The sequence below is a fragment of the Canis lupus genome, chromosome 23 (assembly GCF_003254725.2).
Source record: "Canis lupus dingo isolate Sandy chromosome 23, ASM325472v2, whole genome shotgun sequence".
NCBI lineage: Eukaryota > Metazoa > Chordata > Mammalia > Carnivora > Canidae > Canis > Canis lupus.
In genome coordinates, this window is record NC_064265.1 from 12,685,110 (window position 1) to 12,708,479 (window position 23,370).

At 45.8% G+C, this 23,370-nt stretch overlaps 1 protein-coding gene across 2 annotated transcripts in view; it reads right to left on the minus strand.

The window, feature by feature from the left end:
* Positions 1-19,476, minus strand: part of GPD1L (glycerol-3-phosphate dehydrogenase 1 like) — a 109,661-nt gene extending 90,185 nt beyond the window's left edge. The window contains exons 1-2 of one of the 2 annotated variants that reach the window (XM_035704755.2): positions 19,310-19,465; positions 5,647-5,824 (exon numbers count right to left, since the gene is read on the minus strand). In XM_035704755.2, the coding sequence (XP_035560648.1) occupies positions 5,647-5,824; positions 19,310-19,356 (225 nt within the window). In that variant the 5' untranslated portion in view covers positions 19,357-19,465. Of the gene's footprint in view, positions 1-5,646; positions 5,825-19,309 lie in introns of both variants that reach the window. The other variant, XM_025461094.3, reaches the window with a different exon arrangement.
* Positions 19,477-23,370: the final 3,894 nt, after the last annotated feature.

The following is a 23,370-nucleotide window of genomic DNA, read 5'->3' on the forward strand; positions in this document are numbered from 1 at the left end:
AATTATCTCAGTCTAACCTTATATTGCCTAAGATACCACTTAAAGCCCTGAAACACAAGTCTTCACCCAGCTTTGTTCTTCCTCACCACGTCCACTGTCCCTAGCACTCCTTCAGACCACAAAAAAAAAATCCAGTCACTATTCTAGCTGTAAAGGAAACATCAGCCAATGCAGGCCTCTGCAAGAAACCAAATCCAAAGAGTTAGTAAGAAAGGAAAATATAGGGGTACCTGGGTGGCTCGGCGGTTGAGCGTCTGCCTTTGGCTCAGGTCCTGATCCCGGGGTCCTCGGATGGAGTCCCACATTGGGCTCCCTGCAGGGAGCCTGCTTCTCCCTCTGCCTATATCTCTACCTCTCTCCCTGTGTCTCTCATGAATAAATAAATAAAATCTTTAAAAAAAAAAGAAAGGAAAATATATAAATTCAATTTCAAACTTAGAAGATTTTATGCTTCAAAGGACAGCATCAAGAAAGTGAAAAGTTGAAGAAAAGAAAAAATACTTCTGAATTATATATCTGAAAATGGACTGGTAATCTAATATGTATTAAGAATTCCAGGGGTGGGAAAAAAAAAAAAAAAAAAAAAAAAGAATTCCAGAGGTGGGATCCCTGGGTGGCTCAGTGGTTTAGCACCTGCCTTTGGCCCAGGGCGTGATCCTGGAGTCCCGGGATCGAGTCCCGCATCGGGCTCCCTGCGTGGAGCCTGCTTCTCCCTCTGCCTGTGTCTCTGCTTCTCTCTCTCTCTCTCTCTCTCTGTCTCTCATGCATAAATAAATAAAATCTTAAAAAAAAAAAAAAAGAATTTCAGGGGTGTCTGGCTAGCTCAGTGGGAAGAGCGTGCAACTCTTGTTCAAGCCCTACATTGGGTATAGTTACTTAAAAATAAAATCTTAAGAAAAAAAAAATTCTTACCACTCAATAATAAAAAGAAAACCCAATTTTTTTAAATGGACTAAGATGGTGAATACATATTTCTCCGAGGAAGACACATAAATGTCCAATGAGCACATGAAAAGATGCTCAAATTGTTAGCCATTAGACAATGAAAGTCAAAATCACAATAAAATATCACTTCATATCCACTAGGATGGGTAGGGTCAGAAAGTTAGATAATGACAAAGACACCAGTAAGAATGTGGAGAAAGTGGAACCCCCATACACTGCTGGTGGGAATGTACAATGGTGTGATCGATCATTTGGAAAACAGCCTGGCAGTTCCTCAAAGAGTTAGTTACCATATGATCCAGCAATTGCACTCCTAGTTACCCACTCAAAAGAACTGAAAACGTGTTCACACAAAACACCGCATACTAGTGTTCACAGCTGTATTATTCACAATAGCCAAAAAGTACAAGCAACCCAAATGTCCATCAACTGACAAATGGATAAATACAATATGATACATCCATAAAATAAAATCTTATTCAGCCATAAAAAGTGCTGACACATGCTACAACATGCAGGAACCTTGAAAGCACGATGCTAAATCAAAGCAGTCAGACAAAGAAGATCATATATTGTATGATGCCATTTATATGAAATGTCCAGAATAGGTGGACAATAGAAAGATTAGCAGTTGCTTAGGGCTGGGCAGGGGATAGAAGGATATACGAAGTAACTCCTACATGGTGTGGGGTTTCTTTTTAGGGTCATGAAAATATTCTAAAATTGATTGTGGTGATAGTGCACAACTCTGAATATACTGAAAACCACTGAACTATACACTTGAATGGGTGAATTACATGATCTATGAATCATACCTCAGTAAAGTTTTATTTTTTTAAATTTTTAAAAAAGATTTTATTTATTTATGAGATACAGAGAGAGAGAAGAGAGAGAGAGGCAGAGACACAGGAAGAGGGAGAAGCAGGCTCCATGCAGGGAGCCCGATGTGGGACTCGATTCTGTGACTCCAGGATCATGCTCTGGGCTGAAGGCAGTGCTAAACCGCTGAGCCACCCAGGCTGCCCAGTAAAGTTGTTTTAAAAAGGAGTTGGTAAGGCTCAGAAGGCAAGATGAGAAACAATGACAACAGTATTTCACAGAAGATGCTGTGATCGTAAATCCTAGTGCTACGCTGAGGCTGGTTAAACCTGCAGCAAGCAGGCAGAGAAGCTCTCTATCTGGAGGAGGCCCCGAATAGACAGCTATAAAGCAGGATCAACAATTTTTATCCTATAATGGCAGGAAATGGGAAGTATTCTTTCCACCCAGGTTTCAGAGAAAACTGCAAACCCAGACTGCCCCAGCTTTTAGCCAACAGGTGATGACACGGTGACATCATAATTACAAGAGGTTGGGGTGGGGGTGGCGGTGGGAAGTCACGTCATAAGGATGGGCAAGAAAGTCGGTGGGAAACAGTGTAGGGGCCTCAAGGAAGAAAGACTCACAGTCTCAAGTCAGCCCACCAACCGACACGTGTCACAAGTTAACAACCCTATGTTGACGGAAATGCAGCATCTGCCTCATAACTATAAGGGTCTTATCTAACACTAATTGACTTCTTAAATGATCAAATGAGATAGCTGGAAAACTCTGAAATAAACATCAAACTAAAAGAAAATAAAACCAAAACAAAGCCCCAGCTTTTAAAACAAAATGCTTAATAGAAAGCTAAATATATATGGACCACCTCATTTACTCTTTGCAAAGTCCCTAAGCATAATAAGGCACTGAACACAAGCTCACTCAGCAAGCATGCAAGCCCAGGCCCTGACACCCAGGCGAGTCCTCCACCACCACACTTCACCATCGCTCGACTTTATTGTGCAATATTTTCTACAAACAGTTCAAAACTATAAAGAGTAGAGAGGGAAAAAACACCTGTGTACCTTCCACCAGCTTAAGAAATAAACCTTTCCGACTCCTAGGTATCTTCTGCCAAGCACTGGCAAGGATGTGGGACAACATGAACCCTCAGACACGCGGGCAGAGCATAGACTGTATAACCGCTTTGGGAACCAGTGATGTGGTGTAGTGACATTACAGCTGTGAGTTCTCGGTGACCCTGTGATTCCACCCCTACAACACCTGGAAACCGTGCAAATGTCCCTCCCAGAGAATGGACACATTCACTTCCATGCACCTACGAGGCTTCAGACATCAACAGAGTCCTGGGAGTGGATGGTTCCTCCTTTCTCTCCTCACTCTGTGGGCAGGTGATGGGATCAGTCAGTGTGGGGACTGGGCTCTGAGTGGCAATGGCTTTTGACTCTTCCATGTCAATTCTGGTTTGTTTCTTTGTTTGAAGATTATTTATTTGAGAGAGAGAGAGCATAAGCAGAAGCAGAAGGAGAAGGAGAGGGAGAAAGAGACTCCCTGTTAAGCAGGGAGCCCCCCCTCCCCCAGGGCTTAATCCCAGGACCCAGAGATCATGACCCAAGGTGAAGGCAGACACTTGACCAACTAAGCCACCTAGGAACCCCTGGGTCCTTCTCTCTATGTCAATTCTTTCCCTTCCTTCTTCCCTCTTGGCCCCTGCTTCCAGCACAAGCTTTGGCTTTACAGAACCACTTGACAGGTTCCCCTCCCCCCAAATCCCCTGAGCACTGCACCAGGAACTATGGAAGAAAGAAAACCAGAAAGTCAGGTTCACACACTTGGGGCAGGTGGGGGTGAACAGGTTGGCACAAAGTAGAGTGGAAGGAACATATTAACAAAGTATGTGATTTACAGAAGGGAAGGAACCATTGATTCCAACAAGAATGAGAAGTGAAACCTGGGAATTTCCTACTCCAAACATGGGTCAAAGATGACCTTAGAAGCCTTCTATTGCAGTGGAAGTAGCTGTTCCCTTTGTTCCTCCCATCGGATATTTGGACAAGGTAACTTCTAAGCTCAGAACCGTAGGGAGCCTTTCTCTCCCCACCCACAACACCAAGAATAGCTGCATAGAAATGCTGCCTGACCCTGTGCGGTGACCCAGTGATCAATGTCCAGAAGACAATGGATTCAATGGGAAGAGCCCACCAAGAATCACGTTCAAACCCTAGCCCCTAGCTATGAGACCCTGGGCAAGTTCATTAACTTCTCTGAGCCTTGGTTTCTCATAAAATCAGAACTATTGTCATAATAGAAAAGCTAATAATATCAACCTAAGAGGGTTCTTGAGAACATTACAAGAGATAAAATATGTGGACTACTTAGAACAGTGCTTGACACTATTGAATACTGTAACCAAAAACCAAACAGCAATCTCCAGTGAGCAAGGTCTTTGCAAATCCAGACTTCCTGGCATTTATCAGTTTACGAATCTGTCTTCCTTGCTGGACTCCTTGAGGGAAGCAACATCATCTTATTCCTCTTCCTGTCTCTGGCAACCAACACTGTGCTTTGCATGCACTGTACACACTCATAAAGGTTGATAAGTGAATATATGCAGGGATGAGTGTTTTCATTAACAAAGAAGATGAGTCTGCCAGTTAACCAGGGAATTAGGCAGTCATAATGGTCTGGTCTTCAAACAGACTTACAGAAAGCCACCCAGGGGTGAATCTGGCAGCAGAAGCTCCCAAATTCCACTCAGACAAACAGCATGGTACACTCCTTTGGTTCCTCTGGCTTGTTTCTTCCTCCCCCTATCTATTGCAAGTCACTGGAATGAGGCCAGGCAATTATCTGTATTTTTCCCTCTCAGACCTAATAAGCTTACATTTTAAACTGTCAGTCTTACAATTTTCTATTTTCTCCAATCTCCTTCTGTAATTCAGGCCTTGACCCTGATTTTAATTACAGACCAGTGCATTAGCTGTCCTTGTGTGGAGTTCAAAGTCCATGCACTTAGAAAGGGAATATCAGACTAGGAGTCCAACAAGCAGCCAACGGCAAAGCTGTTAGTTCCAGCTTTGACGGGACCAGCACTTTGAACGCCAAGAAAGTAGCCTGTCATGGGTTGAACTGTGTGCCTCTCCTCACACCGACCCCACACCTAATTCATATGTTGAAGTCCTAACCCTAGTACCTTGGAATATGATTGTATTTGGAGCCAGGATCTTCAGAGGTAATTACGTTAAAGTAAGGACATTAGGGTAGGCCCTAATTCAACATGACTTGTGGCCATATAAGAAGAGGAGACTGGGGACCTGCGTGGCTCAGTCAGTTAAACATCTGCCGTTAGCTCAGGTCATGATCTCTGGGTCCTGGGATTGAGCCCTGCCTTGGGCTCCCTGTTTAGCGGAGAGCCTGCTTCTCCCTCTCCCTCTGCTGTTCCCGCCAGCTTGTGTGCACTCTCTCTCTCAAATGAATAAATAAAACCTTTAACAAAAAAAGGGGGGGGGAGGAGAAGAGATTAGGACACAGACATACAGGAAGAAGACGGCCGTCTACAAGTCAGAGAGAGAGCCTCAGAAGAAACCAAACCTGCCAACACTCTCATCTTGGACTGGAAGACTCTGGAATTGGGAGAAAATAAACCTCTGTTGTCTAAGCCACCTGTTCGATTGCACTTTGTTACGCCAGCCTAGCAAACTGATACAAACCCTATCCTCAGAGTCAGGAAAACCAAAGCTGACTAAGCAAAGAAGTTGGTAGTAGAAAGGGATGAAGGATGAGGTAAGTAGCTTTCCCATGTCCCCAAGCCCAAGAGCTAATTCAGCCAAGCCCAACTTTCAGAATGAACCAAAAGTACTTTCCGTCCCACAGTCTTACCACATTTTCTGGCAGCTTGTGTCCAGGGAGATACTTTACATTTTCATGGTCATTATTTATGATGTCTGTCAGTTTTCTCCCATTAACCGTTTCTTCAAAGACCCACATCTTAACTGTGGAGGCAAACTTCGTAAGTTTCTTGACATTATTACCAATTATTTTTGCAACAGCTGAACCCCTATGAAAGAAACAGTGGAGAAGAAAAAAAAATTAAACTCACTTGGGCAAAAGGGAAAAAAACATTCGATTGTAGTTCAGAAGAATCACGTTCTGATTCTGATTCAGGAAATGGGATTTTTTTTTTTTTTTGGATTTAAAACTTCAGATGGGATGTCGTATCAGCCACAAGCCACTTGAAGCTCAGTTGTTTGTACCTGGAAAGACCCAACCCCCAACCCCACCCCACCGCCCTGTGATCAGGAAAGCCCCGGAATTTGGTACAAGGTCAAAAACAAAACACCACCCCCTTGAAACTAATAAACATCAACCAATCTTGGAAGAGAGCATCACAGGCAGAAGAGAAACCCACCTAAAAAGATGACATAAAACATAAAAACACTTGGCAGGGACTCTAAACCTCTGAGGCAACCAGGCTATATTTCAAATCCATCGCAGAGATTAAAATGTAGCTACCGCAGAGTAAACTGTGTTCAGGTGAACTGCAAGGGGCCCAAGTTGCAGTCATAATGGGAAGACAAGAACCTGAGTGAATTCCAGAAAAGGAGCAGAGCGAGAGGGCACAGGGCTCGGCTGCCTGGGTATTAGGTGCCCCCAGCAGACATGCACCCAGAAGGCTGCTAGCCCCCCAGCAAGCTCCCTTTTTCTTCTGTATCTCTAGTCACCAAACACATTCTGGTAACTAATTAGTATCCCATAGGTTTTGCTACAGGGGAAGAGAAGGCACTCCAGCTAGTTAAGGCCAGGCCTCTGGACAAGGGCCGTGGGTCTGGGGCTGGTGGCCTCCACAGCAGAGGTGTTCCTGGACAGCCCGGGCACCTGTGCCCATCTCACGCGCGCTGAGTGCACAGTGGGCCACGGGCTGCTGATTGGGCCCGGGTGACTCTGAATGGAGAAATACTTTGTTTCTTATACAACTTTCCTGGTGTGGGAAGGAATTCCTCTTACCTTATTCACCTCTGAGTAGGTGATAAGGTTTTAAAAGCAAACAACACATTGTCTTTTCCCTACTGGATCACTGGCACAGTGGGCACTTGGTAAGTATTTGATAACTGAGATAAATGAATGAATGGGTGATTGAACAAAGTTATTGGTGAAACCGAGGAGGAGGCAGGACAAGGTCCCTGATGACCTCACATGTAATGTAACGGGAGTTTCCCCCTTGATTTTTGTCATGTCATTTTCAGCACCAATGAATCCCAAAGGATGCACAGCAAGGCCTAATGGACTTAATGTTTAACAGTTTCAATATTCATTTGAATTTTCTGAACTAATTCATTTCAGCAGATGCTATGGGTTTGCCTTTGGTTGCAGATGCTTGGCTTCCCCAACAGGAGTTTGTAAAAGGAGAAGCAAATATGTTCTGGTAAGATCCCAGGAAGGGATCTGGTGGTTCTGGCTTATTTTCCTGCTTGTTTTACTGGATTTGAATTCCTAGTGCCTAAAAGCCCCACCCTCCTTATTTTGCTCACTTCTCCCAAAGCCAAGGAGCACAGGGAGCCTTGGCTGTTACCTCCCTGGGAGTCCATGAGCAGTTATCTCCCAGATTAGAATGAAGGGGATAGTGATCCTGGGGACAATCTTGGCTCTCTTCTTCTTTTTTTTCCTTTAAGATTTTATTTAAGAGAGAGAGAGGGCACAAGCAGTGGTGGGTGAGGAGGAGCAGAGGAAGAGGGAAAAGCAGACTCCCTGCAGACCAGGAAGCCCAATGTGGGGCTTGATCCCAAGACCCAGAGATCATGACCTGAGCCTGAGCTGAAGTCAGACGCTTAGCAGACTCTTAACCCACTGAGCCACCCAGGCGCCTATCCTGGCCTCTCTTCTACAAGGTGACAGAACTGGATGAATAGGTATTTAGCTAACAAACTGTCCTGCTGGCATAGAATAAAAGTTTCACAGGTAAAGCCACAGAGCTTTGATACATACAACAGTACAATAGCTTATGCTATTCTTTTGTGAGGTGGGATACCACCAAAGTTCTGGACCGTGGAGCAGAACAGCAGTTCTCAACACTGGCTGCACGTTAGTCCCTGCAGAGCTTTAGAAAACTATAGATGCCCGATCCTACTCTAGAGGTACAGATTTCATTGGTCTGTGGTATGGCGTGGGACTCAGGATTTTTAAAGCTCCCAGGTAATCTAATTTACAGCCAAAGTTGAGAACCACTAGCTTAGTTTATCCATTTATCTCAGGAAAGGGATTAGGATTGAGGAAAGAAGGATGGAATTTTTTTTTAAAGATCTTTTTAGGGATCCCTGGGTGGCGCAGTGGTTTAGCGCCTGCCTTTGTCCCAGGGCGCGATCCTGGAGACCCGGGATCGAATCCCACGTCGGGCTCCCGGTGCATGGAGCCTGTTTCTCCCTCTGCCTGTGTCTCTGCCTCTCTCTCTCTCACTGTGTACCTATCATAAATAAATAAAATTAAAAAAAAAAATAAAGATCTTTTTAAAAAGATGTATTTATTTATTTATTAATGATAGACACAGAGAGAGAAAGAGAGAGGTAGAGACACAGGAGGAGGGAGAAGCAGGCTCCATGCCGGGAGCCCGACGCGGGACTCGATCCCAGGACTCAGGATCGTGCCCTGGGCCAAAGACAGGCGCCAAACCACGGAGCCACCCAGGGATCCCCTTTTTTTAAGATTTTATATATTTACTTGAGAGAGAGAGAGAGAGAGCATGGGGGGGGGGTGGCAGAGAGGGAAAGCAGACCCTCCACTGAGCCAGGAGCCTGAGAGACAGGGCACTTGATTCTAGGACCCTGAGATCATGATCTGAGCCAAATGCTGAGATGATAACCAACTGAGCTAGCTGCCCAGGCACCCCGAGAAGCATGGAATTTAACTCAAGGACAAATCTAGCAAGGACAAGAACAAAAAGATTCTAGTGCCTACAAGGCCTTGTCTTGTTCTTTTTCTTTCTTTTTTTTTTTTTTTTATATGTCTTGTTCTTTATAAATAACTTTACATAGGAATTCTGAGTTTTTTGGGCTCAGGACTTAAAACACTGTATTTTATTGTTTTAATCTCTTTTACAACCTAGTGCAATCTCCATGTTGAACCAAACATTTTCTTTCCTGCCCACCTTTTTTCTGTGTTGTTTATTAAACCTCTAAAAGTGTAATCAACCTCAACAATTAATAAAGGCCATATATGAGAAACCCACAGCTGACAGGACACTGAGTGTTCTTAACACCAAGAATGTGAGACTGGAGCAGGCAGGAACTTTTTATTTTAGGAAATAAATGTTTATTTAAATGTTATTTTTATTTATTATTAACTTTTTAATTTTAAATTCTTATCAAAGATGTTTATTACTTTGATTTGTGGTGTTTTTTTCCTGGGTATATTCATATCTCCAAACCCATCAAACTGTATACATTGAATATGTCCAGTGGTTTCTGTATATCAATTATACTTTGAGAAAAGCTGTTTTGGTTTTTTTTAAAAGAAGTATATAATCCACACCCCAAACTCCTTTGTGGCTTTGAAATGAGCACTCTACTTGTGCTCATTACATGTGTTACTACTTCTGACCAATGTGAAGAAACAGGATCAGAGAGAGCAAACCAAGTGTTTTGGAAGAACTTAAATGTTTTGAAGGGACTAGAGGCTTGTAAGTGGCATACCCTGTTTCAAAAAAAAAAAAAAAAAAGTGACTGGCCTGCAGAGAGCCAGTCCCCAAACACTCACAGCTATTAGAATTGAGATTAAAATAAGTGTTGGCTACAGTCCATGCAGGCAGTTCTGTGTGGCTTGGTTGTGATTGGGGCTGGGTTGCCAGACACACTGGTGGAGCTCTCCACATCTCAGGGATCTTGTACCATTGCACGAGCAGAGTCAGGCATGGACCTTTCACTGTCAGGATCAAGGGCATGAGCAGCCATTTCCACGCTTGGCCCAGCTCATCTATCTAATAAATGACAGATGGGACAGTGATCTTTAAGGTCCTTTCCAGGTCTATGATTGAGTCCAGTGTATTCCAGAGTGAGAAATGGGTACCAAGGATATCCCCAATGGCTGAGTGCTACCCACACACACGGCACCAAAGGACATTGACTCCCTTATTCCCTTTCAACTCCCAAGGCCTTCTGAGGGAGTGCAGAATGTCTCATTTGAGTGCTACTGTGTTGTTACCATCTCTCCAGCATGTGCTCATTTCCCCTCTTCATGAAGTCTCTAAGTACCTCAGACACTGAGCCTTGGCAGGTAGCAGTATTTGGCAAGAATTCTGTAACACTGTTTTGTTTTCATCCTACTGGTTGTTATCTCCAACATAGGATGTTTATGGTAGTGATAGAAAGTTTTCTTATAAAGTCAACTTTTAAACAAAGTTTAACAAGCAAATAATAACCCAAATATGAAGCAGAGCCAAAAGTCATCATGGCGGAGCCTACAAGATGGAGGTTTAATCCTGCCCAAACTTTTGACCTTGTCGATTAAGACACCGAGGATCAGAGTCACTCTGAACTTGTGCCACACAACCAGGTAGTAGCAGAACTGGGCAAGGGACTCGGGTCTGCTCATGGCCAGTCCTGAATCTTTACACAGATATATAAAATCACATTTCCCATGAAATCATATAGACTGATTTGCAACTTCTATAATGCTATGCAAATGAAGTTCAGAAGGGACATGGAGAGGTCACGTTCCAGTGCCAGCTATATACTGGGGCTTGATTTAAGATCTCCTTTCATCTTTACTGCAGCCCCAAGAGAGGTACACATTATCCCCTTTAACTTCACAGATGAAGAAGCTGAGTCTCACAAGTGTCACCCAAGTCATGCTCCCATTAGCACCCAGCAGTTCTGACCCAGATCTGTTTCCAAAGCCCACACTTCCCGCAATTTTGTGTTTGCCCTCACACAGAGTAGAATCATTTGTGGAAAATGCATGCTGAACACCCATCACACATAGATACTGCTGAGCACTGGGTGGTACAGGGAACAAAGTACACAAGTCTACACCTTCGTGGGGCCTGGAAAGTGAGGTTGCTCCAGCAAGCTTATAACTGTGCCATGAGCCGAGGACATGGTGACACTCAATCATGTCAGGTCCAGGAGAGCCCAGAGGAAGTGCAACTATGGCCGAACTCTGAAGATTGAAAGGGTGTCACCTGGGGGAGGGAGTGGAGTACCTTCCAGCCCTGGAGCAAAGGTGCAGGAACAGGTAGGGCCTGGAGATTATTTGCTTTTATCAGAAGCCAACACTTCTAGGGAGGGGAGGCCAAGGGGGAGGGAGGAGGAGGGAGAAGGTAAAGGGGAGGGAGGAGGGGTGAGGTGAAGGGAAGGAGAGGGAGGGAAGGAGGGAGAGGATGGGACTGCAGAGGAAGAGAGAAAGCGAAGAGGACAGGGGCAGGGTCCAGGCCTGAGAGGGGTAGACCTACCAGGTGTCTGGCACTGGTTTTTGTTGCTGTTTTTCTTGAAATATCATAGACATATAACATTGTGTAAGTTTAAGATGTACAACTTGTTGATTTGATACATTTATATACTGCAGTATGAGTACCACCACAGCACTCCTTTAAATATCTTATCCATTTTATCTGTTTCATGCCTCAGCAATCCTTTGAGGCAGGTTTTATCATCATCATCATCATCATCATCATTTACATATATTATATACAATATCCATCTATTATCCTCATTTTTAAGGGGGGGTGGGAGGGGCAGAGGGAGCTGGGAGAGAATCTTCAGCAGGTTCCACGCCCAGTATGGAGCCTGACATGGGGCTCAATCTCCCTGAGCTCAAGAACTGAGATGAAATCAACTCAGACATTCAATCGACTGAGCCACCCCCGGTGCCTCTCTTATTCTCATTTTGTACATGAAGAAACTGAAGCCCAGAGACCACACAGGTGGTTAGCAGAGGACCAGAGAGTCACACTGCACACCATGTCTTTAATACTCTGCTGTCCCTCCCTGGGTCCCAGCTGTATGGACAACACCCTCCTGGGGGTCCTAACCTTCAGCCTGGCATACCTCCACCCCTTCCCCCTTGGCATTCACCCTCCTGCCTTCTTGCCCCTTCCTCTCTAAAAGGGTATGATATTTTCATCAGGCTGGGGATGTGCTGCATCAGCCAAGGAAGGGTCACCTACCAAGCCAGGTGTGATCCCGACAGAATTCTGGTGGCCCATGCTCCCCCAGAGACTGCAGAATCTTTCTGGGACAGAAAGGACACTATAAATACCTCCTACTGTTTACAGAGAAAACTGAGTGAGGGGAATTAGCAAGGGTTTGGCCAGATTTTCCTCATTCCATGCCCCAGTCTCTTCCAGAGCTGATCCTAACTGTGGAGCCAAGGGAAGAGGGTGGTCAATTTTGTTTTAAATACCATCTACTTTTTTTACTCATAAAAGCAACACATGGACAATGAAAAGGCAATTATGAATAATCTCACCACCCAGGGAGAACCACTGTTAACATTTTGTGTAATTCTTTGCATTAAAGGGCTTTTAAAGTACAATCAAATGCCAGAGTATTAGATGCAAATGTGAAAAATGCAGTATTTTAAATACAGATGCCACTCGGTGAATGTTTATTTGATCTCCGGATCGGGAAGCTTTCTAAGCTTAAAATCAAAGGAAGAAACCACAGAGGGAAAAAAAGATCAATGTGCCCAACTTCACAAAGAAAAGGAGGGGTAGAAGATGAATAAGGCCTTTCTACTGATCAAAATTCAAAGGGCACAAGACAAAGCTTATGACAGAATGTTACAGTGAACAAAAAAATAAGATGCAAAACTGTTCATGCCACATGACATGCTATTAACAATTAACGAAAGACATACCAACTCACACCCATTAGGATGGTTACTACAGGGGAAAAAAAAACCCAAACAAACGAAAGGGGAAAATGATCAGTGTTAGTGAGGGTGTGCAGAAATTGGAACCCTTGGGCACTATCGGCAGGCATGTAAAGTGGTGCAGCTGTCATGGAAAGCTATACAGTGGTTTCTCAAAAAAACTGAAAATAGAATTACCTGTATGATCTGACGATTCCACTTCAGAGTATGGACCCAACAGAATGGAAAGCCAGGACTCAGATGTTCGGACACCCATAGTCACAGCAGCATGACAGAGGTCCCCCTCACCTGTCATTTCTGTCTTCCGTGGTTTCACTTACCACACCCCTCAAATGCCAGGTCTCAATCCCTGCACCATTCACCTCACTTCAGCCCATGATGTCACCAGCTGACCATCTCACATCATCACAAGAACGGGGAGTACAGTACAATTAGGTATTTTGGGAGTGATGAACCACATTCACATAACTTCAAATATAGTATATTGTTATAACTGTTCTATTTTATTATTAGTTATTATTGTTAATCTCTTACTGTGCTTAAGTTATAAATAAACTTTATCATAGGTACATATGTATTTTTAAAAACCCACAGTCTTTATAAGGTTCTGTACTATATGCGATTCCAGGCATCTACCGAGGGTTTTGGAATATATTCCCAGTGGGCAAGGAGAACCACTGTATTTGCAAAAGCTAAAAGGTAAAAGAAACCTAATTCTAGGTAATTCTCTCTTGCTGTTGGAATCCAGCCACCAAATGGAGAAGTCCAAACTAGCATGCTGACAAATGAGAGACACGTAGTCCAGTCACTATCAGCCTGGCAAAAACCTGCCCACTCTGCCAGATTCACAAAGAATGTTACCCAGGACCAAGAGTCCCAGCTAACTCATCACAGGACCTCAGCCTTTTGAGTGAGGCCAGGCCAGAGAAGCAGAAGACCCTCCCAGCTTAGTTCAGATTGCTGATCCACAGAATCACTGATTACCGTTTGAAGCCATTAAGTTTCGGGGGACATGGTTAGGCAGCAACAGAAAACTGATTCAGTTCCCAGCTCCCAAATGTGGAAGGGACTGAGCCCCAGAGGAGAATGACAGCAAAGTGCCACTAGTATAACTTGAAGAGAACCCAGATAACTTCTGGCATGCTGAACTCAATTTGTAAGGTCACCAAGCATGGAGGTGAGGGATGAAGAGAAGAGAGAGAAGGGAGACCTGGCTGGTGAGAACCCCCAAAACAACTTACCACCAGCAACCACTGAGAGACCTGGAGACACTATCTGGCTTGCTGTAAAGACTGAAAGGACAGGAGACTTCTCTATCCAATGGGATATCTTAGAAGAGAGTGGGCTCACCCAGGCAGTGCTCAGAGATTAAGGGGTGGAAATGCAGGTAACACTTCCTAAAATCAATCTAGCAGATTAATTGTTAGAAAAACCGCATATTTGAGTGAAAAATCTGTTACTTAATTTTTAAGTAATCTCTACACCCAGCATGGGGCTCAAACTCAACCCCGAGATCAAGAGTCACATGCTCCACCGAATGAGCCAGCCAGGCACCCCTCATTTTAGTTTTTCTTAAGTGGAATATTATTATACTAGGCTTTTGTTGGGAGGGTAAGATATTAAGATATTCAATATTTCTCTGATGATGATATTTGTCCTCAGGTAAAAGTATGCTTCTCACTGAAAATGACAAGAATTTATAGAAACATGGCCATTAGATGTAGAAGGATCTGGGCTTCAACTCCACCTTATTAACTTCTAATCTGGAAATGTTTTCTCTCCATCTTTACTTTGTCATCTAGAATAGGGAGAACAATAGAACTGCATAGGCTTGTTTGGAGGCTTAAATGAAGTAATGCACAAACCTGATATGCAGAAAATGACCACCCCAGGAGAGAGGAAATGGGAAGAGAATGAAGATGACAGACATGAAAGGCTCAGGGAAGAGAACTGCGAGCTCCTGACCCACCACTACAAAAGCAGCCATGATTTGTATACAGATCTTTCTCAGCTTCCAATGGGGTTCTGTCCCAATAGACCCACTGTAAGCTTCAAATATCCTAAAACTCATTTAGTCTCCCTCACCTCCTGAACACCACGGCTTAGCCTCACTGACCTGCAACATGCCCAGAACACTTAAATGAGCCTACAGTTGGGCAAAACCATTGAACACAAAGCCTATTACACAATGAAGTGTTGACTAGCTTAGGTCCTTGACTGAATGCTGCACTGAAAGTGACAAACAGAATGGCTGTCCTTGTCCCACTAGTTCACCCTCGTGATTGGTGGCTGACCCAGCGCTGCAGCTGCCACTCGGCATCGCCACGGAGGATCCACTGCATGGTGCCAGCCCAGGAGAAGATCCAGATGCACAATTCAGAATACGGTTTCTACTAAACACCTGTCGCTTTTCCACCATCATAATGTCAAAAAAGTGTAAGTTGAACCATCATGAGTTAGGGACCTTTTGTACTGAACAGGGGACAGAGGTGATAGAAATAGGTGATTAAATATCAGGGCTTTTTCTGGTTATTGGTTGCACAAACTTCTCATTCTGGTTCACAAGGGAATTCTGGATATTTTCCCAGCTCAGCTCCCACCCATCCTATCATTAAATTATCCTTCTGGGTTTTTTTGTTTTGTTTTGTTTAAAGATTTTATTTATTTATTCATGAGAGACACACAAAGGGGGGGGGAAGGGACAGAGACACAGACAGAGGGAGAAGCCAGCTCCATGCAGGGAGCCCAACATGGGACTCGATTCCGGGTCCCCAGGATCACACCCTGGGCCAAAGGCAGACACTAAACCGCTGAGCCACCCAGGGATCCCCTGATTGTCCTTCTGACTCTTAAAGCAGAGGTATGTCAGTGGCACCTATGGACAGGGAAGGGATTATTTCTGACCTCAGAGGAGCTAATCTATAGCCTCTGAGACAGCTTCTGAGTGTTCCATGTGGGCATGTAGCAAGAATCAACCACAGAAATTGAGGAGCACAGACAAAAGGGTGACAGAGCTGGGCTAAGGGCCACAACACAGCATTTAGATGGTTTCACCAGATCAAAAAAAGATAGTTACCCACATCCAGCTCTGGTCATCAGTGCAAAGTAGGCCAAAGCTCTCCCTGCCCTTCAGTCCAGCTGTGGGGTGACGGTGAAAACTAGGGCAAAAGGCAAACAACTCCGCATATCAGTTACACCCTTTGTCTTTTACCTTCTCTCCCCTCTCTGCCTCTGCTTCTTGGACAGACTCCAATTGGATCCATTTGGTGACTTAATGATGGTGCTGGTCAAGGTTGATCAAATAAACACAATAACAGTAGCTGATGTCTATTGAGTACTGGTCACTTTGTACTTTCCCCGGCTCATGTCATTTAATCCTAACCAAAATCCTAGACAGCAGGTACCAATATCATAACCAAATGATTCTTGAAGAAGCAGTTTGCTCAAGGCCTTACAGCTGCCAAACAGGGAATCAGGATCGAAACGCAAGGAGTGGGAATTCCTAGCCCCTCCTGCATTACTCTACCTCCAAAGGAGTTTTAGGGCTTGGACATACGTTCTCTACCACAGAAGCTTGGCTGTAAATACAGCCCTGAAGGTTTCATTGCTAGAACTGGATCTTGCCCTGTGTCTGGGTAATTTTCCAAAGTTCTGGTAAAATAACTTTGTTTCATCTTTGGTGGAACTTATGAAGCTTTATGGGTTTGTTGTTGTTGTTTTGAGTTACGAGGGCCATGAAAAGCCATGCAAATCAGGAAGTGCCTCCTGCATCCCAGGGAGTGGGCAGCATTGCAGGGCTCAGCTGGATGCACGAGGGCCCCCTCTGGCCTCCTCTCTCTGACCTGTCTGTAGGAAAGGAGGTGCCAAAGGACAGGACAAGGGCATGTTATACAACCCCTTGACTTTACTCCCGTGTCATTCCTGGCTAAAGCTCCCAGCCAAGTCAGCTAGATTCATAATCTGTATTGCAATGAATGGTCATTTACATGGGGGAGACATTCAAATGTGAGCATGACAGCCACCTTTTAGCTATGGGTTTAGATGTGACAGCACCTTATTTACACAGGCATGTTCAGCTACTTCAGAGTTCCATGTTTAAATATGGCTTAAGCAACTTCACATTCTTGAAGCAAGAACCAAATCTGGAAGGGCAGGTCCATCTCTAGGTAATATTTTAAAAATAGCAAAAGGCCAAAGTCCTGTAAGGAAAAATCTGTCCCATCTTCAGGGAATATGAGTCAGCAAGTATAGCTTCGGTGGTGGTCATTCTGATGCAGGTGGTCTTTGGACTACACTGTAAGAAACACTATTTAAAATATAACATCTAACTAACCTTGTGACAAATATTACATTCCACTTTACATTTCTGCTGATTTTATCTTCTCATGTATCTCAGCCCAGAAGGTAAATTCCTTATAGGCAGGGATTGTGCACCATTGTGCCTGTATCACTGGAAAGGCCACAGTATCTACACGGGGCAAACACTCAAAGCCTGCTGACCAGAGCTGAACACCCTCCCAGGGCCCCAGGAAACTATCCATGCTGTTGTCATTTCAGTTCCCCAATTTCTGAATCTCTCTGGGGAGGTTGTGATCCTCTCTCTAGGACTCAAGTGGCTTTGCACCCAGGGCAGTGGCAGGCGAGCAACAATGTTCCTGTGTGATCCCATAATTAATGGAGCTGGGCAGCCAGCCCAACCCATCAGGATGGCACATTTCTCAATTGCTACGCTCTAAGGTCACTAGCCAAGTTCTACTCCATTTCCTTGGGCTGGAGTGGGCCAAGAAAACAGTCAAGTACATCAGAGTGAAGGCATGGGAAGGCAGCCAAATCCCAGGGGAGGGAGCAGGAGGTTTACTTTGTTACTCCTGCTCCAGGCTCAAATCCAGCATGGCAAAGCCGTGCTACTTCTGTACCTTGCAAATTAGGAAAAGGCTCTGTCATCTGTGGTCTGTGTCCTCTTACAGAAGAGGAAACTAATGTTAAAAGAACACGTGCTAAAGAAGTACTTTTCCAGTCCTCTGGCCAACAGGGCCGCTTATAATCACACTCAAGTGACCTTGGGATCAACTGGCAAAGGCACCCTGGAAGTCCAAATGAAGCTTTGCTGCAGAGAGGCACCCACTCCACTAAATGTTGTGGAGAACATTCTGTTGTTGGTTCAAAGAAGAAGTTTACGGGAAAGTGCCTAAGATCCTAGTATTAGCAGGGCAGAGCGGGAAAGGAATATATTTAAGCATTTGCTTGCATCAGATGGAATTCCTTCAGAAAGGCCAGAAGAAACTGAGGATACTGATGTCTCCTGGAGGACCCGTGTGCGCCTAAGATATTTCATTAGGTTTTTTTGTGGGATTTTTGGCACCTTCTGGGTTTTGAATGGGACTATATTATCTAATCAAATATACTTACATTTTAAAAAATTAGTTTTCAAACATTCATTTAATTTTCGTTTAGCAAATACCAGGCACTTCGGTAGGTAGATGGGGTTCTCAAGCGCTGGAAAGGGAGGAGTGGAAACAGATAATTAAATAAATCATTACCTTGCCTGATGGAGGCAGGGGTGTGGCACAGGGAGAGGCCACAGGCCTTGATGGGATGGAAAAGCAGAAAACCTGATAAGATTTCCTCCAAGAACTTTCTGGGCCAAGTCAAAGAGTAAGACCAAGTAAGACAAGTCATCAGGACCACTCCTAGCGCTGCGGCTCTCCTAGAAGTCTGAACTGTGATGAGCATCAGGCCACAGAAAAACACAAGCACTGAAAGGACACAGCTCTGAACTATTCTCCACCAATCCTTCGGATGTGGGGGGGGGGGGGGGGGGAGTGCACAACAATGGAAAAATAATTGAAAAACAGCAGAAGCAATATTAAATTCTGCTTCGTCCCATTCACCTGGCCCCACGTTCCTCTGCATCCACCCAACACACCAGCGCAGCAAAGTTTGATAAAGGGAACGAAACGAACTGACATTCACAAAGCGCTTCGAAGAGCACCTGTCACAAAGTGCTTGGATAAATGCTAAACGTCAAATAAAGCCCAGCGGAGGTGCAAGCTTCGCAAATAACCCTGCAGAGCATCCCCAACGCCTCTGGGCTCCCCCGGGAGCCCGGCCTCTTGGAACTTGGGTCTCCTTCTTATCTCCAAAGCCTACTGAGGTCCCGGACGCGGCAGAAGCGGTGGCGCGACGCGCGCTCGGAGGGGCAGCGCGGGTCCCGTCCACGACCCGGGGCCGAGCGCCCTTCGGCCCGTCTCTGCTTCGGCTGCCTCGACACCGAAACCACAGTAAAAACGCTCCAGTCTGCAGCGAGTCCCCGGCCCGCGGATCCGCCGAGGCGCCCGCAGAACGCCCTCCGAATGGTGCGCAGAAGCCTCGGGCGTGGCGAGCAGGTGGCCTCCGTGCGCCCGCCGCGCGGCGACCGGGGCGCAGACAGGTGCCCGCGGACGCGCAGGACCCCGCCGCCCGCCGCCCTCCGCGGACCCGGCCCGGGGCCTGCGGGCCAGTGCCTCGGCGCGGCCTCCCCGCGGCCCCGTGCCCACCCCGCCGCCAGGCCGCCCGCCCGCCGCCCGCCTCCCCGCGCGCGGTGCCCGGTGCCCACGCTGCGGCGGGGACGCGCGGCCCTCGCCCGCCCGGCAGAGGGGCTTCCCGGGGGTGGAGCCCTCGCCGCCCGCCCGCCGCCGCTCACCAGTTCCCCGAGCCCACGATGCACACTTTCAGGGGCGCCGCTGCCATGGCCAGGACGGAACGCAGCAGCCCCGCCGCCCAGCCGGCCGCCGCCTGCCTGCCTGCCTCCGCGCGCACCGCTTTGCCCGCAGCCGCTCGCGAAGGCCCCGCCCCTCCCGCCGCTCCGCCAATGGCCGCGACCACCGCCGCCCGGGCGCCCCGGGCCACAGCTGACAGCCTGGGAGGACCCGCCCCGCCACTCCCGAGAGCCACTGCGCACGCCCGAGCCCCGCGGGCCTCCGGGCGTGGCCCCGGCATCGGCCCGCCCCCGCCCGAGGCATGCCGGGACTTGTAGTCCGCGGCCCCGCGCCGCCGCCGCCGCCGCCGCGCGCCCCTGGACAGCTGCTGCCGCCGCGCCACGTGCGCACCTTGGGTGCTTGCTCTGCGGCTCCCTCGCGGCCCCCGGGCCTGCACCGCGGCGCAGCAGAGCAGGCCTGCCCCGGCTCGTCGTGGTGCCCACCCCCGCTCGCGCCCTTCTCCCCACGCGGGAGGAGCTGCCACACTGCACTTTGGAGCCAAGAGAGGATCCCAGGTTGACTCGAGTCCACTTGGCTTGGGCCAGGAAACAGTCTGGCAGCCCTTGAACTTCTTAGTGAATTTGTGTTTCCTGAGGCCTTCTGGACATAGCTGGACAGTACCTGACTTCAGGATGGACACTTTCCAGTTAGTTAAGAGAGAGGCCGGGGCTCCCGCGGCATCACACTACCTCCCCCCCCCCCCCCCCCCCCATTTGCTTGGCAGGATGTGCCACCTCGTTGTCTTCGGCCCAGGAGAGTTTGTGGTTCGGAGATTAGAGACTGTGCTTCTGCTTCCTGATGAATAGAACATTATTCATTCTGAGTGTCACTTTCCACCAGGCACGGTGCTAGACACTGTGGGAGGAGGACGAAGTGGTTTACAACGCTGGCTCTCAAACTCTGCTGCATATGAGAGCCTGGAGCTTTAAAAAATCCCCATGCCCTGGATCATCAGAATCTCCTGGGATGAACCACTAGCATCAGAATTTTTTAAAAAAATATTTATTTATTCATGAGAGGCACAGAGAGAGAGGCAGAGACATAGGCAGAGGGAGAAGCAGGCTCCCTGCTGGGACCCTGATGCAGGCTTGATCCCAGGACCCCGGTATCTCCCCCAGACCCAAATGCAGACACTCAACCACTGAGCCACCCAGGCGCCCCACAAGCATCAGAATTTTTTAAAGTTCAAGAGGTGATTGCAAAAGGTAGTAAAGATGAGCACCAAAAAGGTAAAATACCAGTGTTGACTGACTAAAGAAACAAATGCTCTAATCCCTAAGAAAAATACTAGGCCTATTAGTCTGATGGTGAGAGGATTGACAATTATTTTTGTTTTCATCTTTACATTGTAGGAAAGATTTATCAATATTATGCTTAAAGGAGCGAGTGAGATTTTCTCTATTCCTTCACCAACGGTTTGTTCTCAATTCTTTGCACTAATGGAAAGACATCTAGGCAGGGATGATGTGAAAGACTGACTTTTCAAGCCTTATTAGTTTTTTTCTTGCATTTTTGTTAGAAAATGAAGTTGTCAAAATACATTGTGAATTTATGGACTTGGGGAACATCTGGACATTGCAAAGATTTATACCAAGTGATCCATTTTCACCATTCCCTGAAAGCTTTATACCTCCTCTGAAAATGCCTATTCTCCAGTTTGGCAAGGACACCTGTGTGATAACGAGCTACCGGCTATTCTGTGGACATACCCTCCAAAGCATAATCACACGGTGTTATTAATCACCCGCACAACACATTGTACCAGAACGTAGTTATCATTTATTTTATAGATTGGTTACAAAGATTAAGACAAAAACTAAGTAGGTGAAACCCATGCACATAAGCAAGTCAGAAGAGATGGCATACAGTATGGTTATATTTCTGTGGCTATAGAAAGAAGCAAAATTAAATGTATCAGTAGTGATACATACATGTGTAGTAAAACTGTAAAGGAAAATAAGGGAAAGATTAAATGCAGGATTCTGTTTACGGTGGAGAGGAGGTTTGGTTATTTTTTGTGACTTTTGCTTATATCATAAACATTTATATATACATATATATTTAAAATGAAAATCATGGGAATGAGGAGAAGTGACAGTACAGAAGAGTGAGGAAAGCCAATTTTGAGGTAGCTGGTCTTCTGACCCGCTTCTGGTCATTAAACATGGCAATGCTGACATCGTTGGCCTTCTGTATGTTACCCTCCCCAAGAGGGTGGAACAGCCCAGAAGACTGGAGTTAGCCAGTCTCATTGTGCCAGGGCTGACTCTCCGAGGACCTGGAGAAGCCATAAGGCGTATATGACTTGGTGCATGGGCAGGAATGTGTCTGACAACATGACTAGTGTGTACATGCATCATTATGGTAAAAACTGGCTGGGCATCTATGAGAAGTGAGGCAGCAGTTTGGAAACTCAGCCCAGAACCTTCTTAGCTAGGTCACTGAGTTCATGAAGTATACCTTTTTTTTCTGTATTACAAGGAGGCAATGGCAACAGTACTGCCAAACTTTCCTAGGTAATTAGACTCTCCTTTCCCCTAGCTGGAGATAACATTTTCCCCGGCTCTGTTAAGCCCTCACCACAAACCTCCCAGCCTCCTGGAGGCCTTTATGATTTCCACCAGCTGCCAGGTCCCAAAGTCAAGGCTGCACGTTATGTGGCAGCAACATTCCACTTGCAGGTTGCAAAATCTGTCCTGGTTATCACTTGCTGCATAACAAACCACTTCCAAACTTAGATCTTAAAACAACCACATTCAGTTATTTAGCCCCAGAATCTGCAGCTTATGCCAGGCTCAGAGGGGAAGGGTCTCTCAGTATAGGGATGGACGTTCAAACAGGCTTGGAGGACCCACTTCCAAGATGGCTCATTCACATGGCTGGCTAGTTGGTAATGACCGCTGGCTGACAGGCCTGGGTCTTCTCCATGTGGACCTCCCCAGAAGCAGCTTCCCCATGGCAAAGTGCCTGGTTCCACCAGCAGGTGTTCCGAGAGAAACAAAATGGACGTTACTGGTTTCTTAAGACCCGAACCCCCTAAATTATCACAACATCACTTCTGTCATGATCTTTTGGTCAAGAAATTACAGAGCCCAAATTCTAGAGAAGGACATATAGTAAATTCTTACATTTAAAGTAAGCCAGATTTTTAAATGTTATTAAAATCATAAGAGAGGGGATCCCTGGGTGGCTCAGCGGTTTGGCACCTGCCTTTGGCCCAGGGTGCGATCCTAGAGTCCCGGGATCGAGTCCCACGTCGGGCTCCTGGCATGGAGCTTGCTTCTCCCTCTGCCTGTGTCTCTGCCTTTCTTTCTCTTTCTATGTCTATCATGAATAAATAAATAAATCTTTAAAAATAAATAAATAAATAAATAAATAAATAAATAAATAAATAAATAAATAAAATCATAAGAGAAATGATCATTTACAGTATTGTATGTAATATTTATTGAAAAAAAATCCAGTATAAGTGACATACTCTGTTCAAACCCATTAATTTTTTAATGAATTTTTTAAATAAATACAGTATAGTACTATAAATGTATTTTCTCTTCCTTACGATTTTCTTAATCACATTTTCTTTTGCCTTGTTGTAAGAATATAGTGTATAATACATATTTAATGTAAAATATGTGTTAAACAACAGTTTATGCTATCAGTAAGCCTTCCAGTCAACAGTAGGCTATTAGTAGTTAAGTTTGGGAGGGAGTCAAAAGTTATATATGGATTTTCAATTACGGGGGGTGGTCAGGACCCATAACACCTGCCTTGTTCAAGGGCCAACTGTGTATTTTCATATTACAAGTGAGAAAATTGAAGTACAGACTCAAGATTTTCTAAACTTCCCATAAGGAGTCTGGGCCAGGCTTTTTGGATTCCATACCTTATACTCATCTGATTACACATTCATTCAACACATATATACTGAGCACCTACTATGGGCCAGTCACTGTGCTGGGTCCCAGGGATTAAATATTAGGCAAGAAAGGCAAGATCCCTTTCCTCT